General features: G+C 49.7%; 1 protein-coding gene across 1 annotated transcript in view; it reads left to right on the top strand.

Moving 5' to 3' along the window:
• LOC137442077 (cadherin-23-like) overlaps positions 1-6,742 on the top strand; it is a 242,134-nt gene that overhangs the window by 217,953 nt on the left and 17,439 nt on the right. Inside the window, exon 10 of the mRNA XM_068140324.1 lies at positions 3,039-3,151. Within this exon, the coding sequence (XP_067996425.1) occupies positions 3,039-3,151 (113 nt within the window). The remainder of the gene's footprint in view (positions 1-3,038; positions 3,152-6,742) is intronic.

Here is a 6,742-nt window from a genome sequence, read left to right as displayed (position 1 = left end):
TGACCTGGAAGTTTTGTCCACCACATGGAAGGTGCAGGTCATGGGTTAAACAGGGGATTGGGAGTGAGGTGGATGGTGAGCGATGGGGAAAACAACTTGGTGCAGCAGCAGATGTGTCTTGCAGCTCCCTTCCAGGGAAATGACAAATGTTGTGTGTGTTTCCTTGCTGCTGAGATGTACTGAGAAGACAGGAGGGCTTTTTTTATTCATGACAGGGATGAGTGTAGCCTACCCACAGGGCTTCCTCGCTCCGCTCTGGGGCCGGATCAGGGCTTTTGGCACACCGTGAGAGGATGAGAGGAGTGCTGTGGGTGGCCATATGCCTGTGCATAACCTCCTTGGTCATTAATTCAGCAGCCTCCTCTGGTATTGTGTCAGGCCAGTGTCAGGTGTCCCAGGCTCCATGTACCAACTGCTCCTCTTTCTCTGTGTGACAGGCTGAGCACCTGGGACCATTGCAGGGGCATTCCTGGGGCTGCACGTTCGTCTTTCCAGCATCTGCTGGCTGTGAGACTCAAATGTTGTCTGAATCCTCTCTGGGTGTCTAATTCCAGGGGCAGTGGTTAGGATGTTTGATGGACGCAGTACAGCCACCCACACCACCTTGTCTGGCTGCTTGCACCTAAGGCCAAATTTGGCTTAAGTAGAAGAAAAACAAGGCAGCTATGTGGGGGTCAACACATGGCAGGAGCGTGGAGCTCTTTAGCTTGGAGAAGAGGAGACTCAGGGGTTGTCCTGACTCATGTTTATGAAGATGGGCAGGGCAGGGTCAGGAGGATGGAGCCAGGCTCTGCTCAGTGATGTCCAATGATAGCACAAGGGGCAGAGGATGTTCCATGGGAAAAGAAAGAAACAAAAGATTCACTGTGAAGGTGACAGAGCCCTGGAACAGGCTGCCCAGAGAGGCTGTGGAGTCTCCTTCTCTGGAGACTTTCAAAACCCAACTAGATGCATTCCTGTGGGACCTACTCTAGCTGACCCTGCTCTGGTTGGGGGGTGGACTGAATGATCTTTCAAGGTCCTTTCCAACCCCTGATGTTCTGTGATTCTGTGATAAGTGCTATAACAGGCTGCCCAGAGTGGTTGTGGAGTCTCCTTCTCTGGAGAGCTTCCAAACCCACCTGGAGGTCTCTTCCAGCCTTGGTGATTCTGTGATTCTGTGACTTGTTCCTATGCAAACCTGTTCGAGGTGTACCTGCTTTAGTAGAGGATTAGACTGGATGATCTTCAGAGATCACTTCCACCCCCCTCCCATTCTATCATACTGTGAAGTGCTTTGTAATACTTACCCTAATATCTCCCTGCCTCTGAATGCATCCAGCTAGGAACATTCCTGAGCTACAGGTGGCTTCTCTGAAATTAGACAGATTTCCTTTTCTCTCTTTATCTCTGTCTTTCTCTCTCTCTCTTTCTTTCTTTCTTTCTTTCTTTCTTTCTTTCTTTCTTTCTTTCTTTCTTTCTTTCTTTCTTTCTTTCTTTCTTTCTTTCTTTCTTTTCTTTCTTTCTTTCTTTCTTTCTTTCTTTCTTTCTTTCTTTCTTTCTTTCTTTCTTTCTTTCTTTCTTTCTTTCTTTCTTTCTTTCTTTCTCTGCCTTTCTCTTTCTTTCTTTCTCTTTCTTTCTCTTTTTCTTTTTCTTTCCCTTACTTTCTCTTTCTCACTTTCTTTCTCTCTTTCTCTCTTTCTCTCTTTCTCTCTTTCTCACTTTCTCACTTTCTCTCTTTCTCACTTTCTCACTTTCTCTTTCTCACTTTCTCACTTTCCCTTTCTTTTTGTTTCTCTCTTTCTTCCTCTCTCCCTTTCTTCCTCTCTCTTCCTTCCTTTCTTCCTCTCTCTTCCTTCCTTTCTTCCTCTCTCTTCCTTCCTTTCTTCCTCTCTCTTCCTTCCTTTCTTCCTCTCTCTTCCTTCCTTTCTTCCTCTCTCTTCCTTCCTTTCTTCCTCTCTCTTCCTTCCTTTCTTCCTCTCTCTTCCTTCCTTTCTTCCTCTCTCTTCCTTCCTTTCTTCCTCTCTCTTCCTTCCTTTCTTCCTCTCTCTTCCTTCCTTTCTTCCTCTCTCTTCCTTCCTTTCTTCCTCTCTCTTCCTTTCTTTCTTCCTCTCTCTTCCTTTCTTTCTTCCTCTCTCTTCCTTTCTTCCTCTCTCTTCCTTTCTTTCTTCCTCTCTCTTCCTCTCTTTCTCCCTCTCTCTTCCTCTCTTTCTTCCTCTCTCTTTCTCTCTTTTCTTTCTTTCCTTCTTTCTTTCCTTCCTTCTTTCTTTCTTTCCTTCTTTCTTTCATTTAAACTCCCCAGCCTCCCCTTGAAGATGTGTAGATTTTTATCAACCTCAGCACCCTTTGGCAAGAAGCTCCACTTGTTTACACAAAGATTTATTTGTGAGCTTGGTCTGTCTGCACCTTCCTCTGATTAACCTGGATTGATGTCCCTTAACCCCATCCCTGGAGGTGTTTAAGCCCAGGCTGGACGAGGCTCTGGCCAGCCTGATCTAGTGTGGGGTGTCCCTGCCCATGGCAGGGGGGTTGGAACTAGATGATCCTTGTGGTCCCTTCCAATCCTGACTGATTCTGTGATTCTGTGAACTTTAAGAGTGAGGCCATGCCCACCCCAGGGACACAGTGCCCCCTGAGAGCAGGTGGTTGGGCAGAGGGGAGAATTTGCCATAGCATATTTTAATAACCGAAAGGCTTGGAAGCTCTTCAGCTGCCTGCAGCATGCATCACTTCGTCAGCTGTTGGAAGGAAGGCACTGTTTTGAGTCCTGAGCTGGGGTGGGGGAGAGAAGGAGAGGACCAACAGAGGACCATATTTTAAAGCACGTTGAGATAATGTGCAAGGTTCACCCAGCCCACTGCAGCCTGTGCCTAGCTCTGTAAAATCTCTCTTTGAAACACCAGCTCAGGTCATGCATGGAGACCAGTGAGGGATGAGCTTCATACCCTCACATTTCCCTCTCTGGGTCTTTCCCAGGACTGTTTGGCATCAGCTTTGGCACCTTCTGAGCAACTGCTTGTGCTCAAGCTGGCTGTTTGTTTGGTCTTTTTTTCCCTCAGGTAACACCAACAGCATCTTTGCACTGGACTACATCAGTGGAGCCTTAACCCTGAATGGGCCACTGGACCGGGAAAACCCTTTCTACAGTGCTGGATTCATCCTCACAGTGAAGGTGAGACCTCCTCCATCTGGGTGTGCTTTATGGATAAGCAGGATAGGGAGGGCATCCTGCTTGTGGAGGAGCAAACCCTGGAACATGAGGACACAGTCTCAAGCTGTGCCAGGGGAAGTTTAGGCTGGAGGTGAGGAGAAAGTTCTTCCCAGAAAGAGTAATTGGCCATTGGGATGCGCTGCCCAGGGAGGTGGTGGAGTCACCATCACTGGAGGTGTTCAAAAAAGGCTTGGATGTGGCACTTGGAGCCATGGTTTAGTTGTCAGGAGGTGTTAGGGATTAGGTAATAGGTTGGACTTGGTGATCTCTGAGGTCTTTTCCAAGCTGGTTGATTCTATGTTGCTCCTGTGGGCACTCAAAACCTTGATGGGCTATTCCCCAGCCAAGCCAAGAGAGATGTTTAACACAGCTCCCTCATAGGGTGGCCTAAACTCTGGCTACCTCTACATGGACCCTGCATGGTCTCCACCTTGATCTTCCTGTGTTTGCAAGGCAGGTGCCCTGGGAGTGTAAACAGGACAATGCCTGCATTCAGGCAACAGAATTGTGCCAATTTCCCACCTTTCTTGCCCCTTTCCCACCTTTCTTGCCTTCTTGCTGTGCCAGGGGAGGTTTAGACTCGAGGTGAGGAGGAAGTTCTTCACCGAGCGAGTCATTCATCATTGGAACGGATTGCCCGGGGAGGTGGTTGAGTCATCGACCCTGGAGGCGTTCAAGAGGAGATTGGACGTGGCACTTGGTGCCATGGTCTAGTCATGGGGTCTGTGTTGATAGGTTGGACTCGATGATCCTCAAGGTCCTTTCCAACCTAAGTTATACTGTGATACTGTGAAAACAGGAATGTTTTGTAATGTGGCAGGCAGTGGAAGATGCACAGATATCCCTTCTCACCCCTGTCAATCTGTGATTCAGTGTAAAGGGGGTGGGATGCCCAATGGTGGTGGAAGGCCAAAGGTCTAAAGGGAGTGGGAGGCCAAAAGGAGATGGCAGGCTGAAAATAGATGGGACACCCAGAGGGGGTGGGAGGTCCAAAGTTGTGGGAGGCTGAAAAGTGGGGGGAAGCTAAAGGAAGTGGGAGGATAAGAGAAGATGGGAGGCCAAAAGACACCTGGAGTCCAGAAGAGGTGTTGAGGCCAAAAGGGAGTGATAGGCAAAAAAGGTGGTGGGAGGCCAAAAGGGAATGGTAGGTCCAAAGGAGACAGCAATCCCAAGGCATTAGTGGACTCAGAGAGAGAGGGATGCCCAAAGGGTGAGAGGATGCAAGGAGGAGGGAGGCCCAAAGGGAGTGGTAGGTCCAAAAGGGGGTAGGAAGTGTAAAGGTAGTGGTAGGCTGAAGGCAGGAGGAATGTCAGATGTGACTGTAGACTGAGAGGGAGCGGGCAGCCCAAAGCGGATGGCAAGACACCTTTTAACTTCCCAGTCTCTTTGGGCATCCTTTTTATCCCTAGCTTCCAACCCCTTTCTGTCATTCCACACTATTTTGGCCTCCACTTTTATCCTCATGGCTCTCTGGAATGGAGCAGGTTGCCATGTGAGCTTCAGGAAGGCCTGGCAGAAACCCCACATCCCGCTGGAAAATAGCAGGGCCCCCAACCAGCCCCTTCCCAGAGCCCGCTGGGGGCTCTGCTAACATCCAGCAGGTCCTGGTACATCTTCCAGGTTTTTCACAGTGGTGTCTTCCCTTCCAAAAAACCCAGGAATGTCTTTGTCATGTCAGCAGGCAGTGGTGTAGCAGGGCACTGTCTGTATCTGCCGGGGAGACGGGGAGGAGTGATGCTGAAAGTTGCCTCGTCAAGAGAAAGCAGTGGAGCGTGGTCTTCCAACCCCACCAGCCCCACCTGAGAGCAGCTCCCCAGCTCTGCTCACAGCCCTGTAATTAAAATCAATACCAAGCTGGGCAGCTGGTTGGAAACACATTTAGAAGTATGGATTCTGCCGGGCCAGGCAGGGTGGGGAAAAATCAGCGTTGTAGGAAGGGTCATTGATTGGGAGGGCAGGAGCCAGCACATCACCATCTCATTTTGGGAAGTGCAATACTTTGCTGGGAGGGGTCAAAGGGACAAGAAATAACCCCCCTGCTACTCCTGGGCACAGGTCATACTGTTGGGGCTTTATGCAGGGGGAAGAGATCTGCATCTCTCCCTGGTGTGTGTCTTGGTTTGGGCTTTTCTAGTTTCAATCCAGTAGAAACCAGGAGAGAGAGAGAGGATTGTCTGGGTTTTTAATGGGGACAAAAATATCTGTTTAATCTTGGAAAGGTTTGGGAACCTGAAAACTTGCCCACTCCCCTGCCTGCATGCTAATGGACTTCTAACTATAGTCTGTTGAGCAGACAGATTTTTATTTCCTCTCCCCACAAACTTAGCTGCCTTTTTTTTTCCCTCCTTTCTCCTCCCTTTTTCCCCCCAACAAATGCCAGCTCTGTGAGTCCCACATCCCCAGGACCCAAAATGTTCTCTGCTGCTCTCGTCCTGGAGCACAGAGTGAAAATACAGCTGGATGGCTCCTTGTTCAGATCAGCCTGTTCTGCTGCTGTGTGCAGAAGCAGTGAATAGCAATGAGCCGTGGTGGGTCGCCTTAGCGGCGCTTTTCCCCTGCCCACAGCAAAGCAAAGATTAGCCAGAGGACAAGAGGAGGGACTCTGCTTCATAAAAAGAAAAACAGCAAGCAGCTTCATGAGTCTTGCTTCTCTGGCAGTAAAATCTGCACTCTCTCTCCTTTTGGGAGAGATGAGAATTAAAGTCATAGGATCACAGAATTGTCAGGGTTGGAAGGGACCTCAAGGCTCAACCAGCTCCAACCCCCCTGCCATGGCCAGGGACACTTCACACTGCAGCAGGTTGCTCACAGCCACATCCAGCCTGGCTGCAAACACCTCCAGGCAGGAGGCTTCCACCACCTCCCTGGGCAACCTGTGCCAGGCTCTCACCACCCTCATGGGGAACAACTTCTTCCTAACATCCAATCTCAATCTACCCATTTCTAGTTTTGCTCCATTCCCCCCAGTCCTATCACTCCCTGACACCCTCAACAGTCCCTCCCCAGCTTTTTGTAGCCACCTTCAGATACTGGAAGGCCACAAGAATATCTCCTCAGAGACTTCTCCAGACTGAACAGCCCCAACTCCCTCAGTCTGTCCTCACAGCAGAGCAGCTCCAGCCCTCTGATCATCCTCGTGGCCCTTCTCTGGACACATTCCAGCACCTCTAGATCCTTCCTGTACTAGGAGCTCCAGAACTGGATGCAGTACTCCGTGTGGGGTCTCTCCAGAGCGGAGCAGAGGGGGGGAAACACCTCCCTTGACCTGCTGGCTATGCTTCTCAAGACAGAGGTGTGATGCAGAGTCATGACTCAGCTCTGTATTTAGACACTGGTTACCAAACCCTATTTTAAGGTCTAAATCTTGTTTTCCTCTCTTGCCCTAGTTTTGGGTTGTTGTTTTTCTTTTTTGTCCCCTCAGTAGTACTACAGTGCTTAGCTCCCTGCTCCTGGCCACACCACAGGAGGTGGCAGAGGAGAAACAAAGGAATACCCTTTGCTCCATGGTGGCTTTCCTTATTCTGAGGACTACCCCCCATGTCTCGTAAGGGA

Source organism: Melanerpes formicivorus, unplaced genomic scaffold, assembly GCF_026170545.1.
Source record: "Melanerpes formicivorus ecotype bairdi unplaced genomic scaffold, bMelFor1.0.p_v2 SCAF_6, whole genome shotgun sequence".
Lineage (NCBI taxonomy): Eukaryota > Metazoa > Chordata > Aves > Piciformes > Picidae > Melanerpes > Melanerpes formicivorus.
The sequence above is the reverse complement of the archived record's forward strand: the minus strand, read 5'-3'. Positions and strand labels throughout refer to the sequence as shown.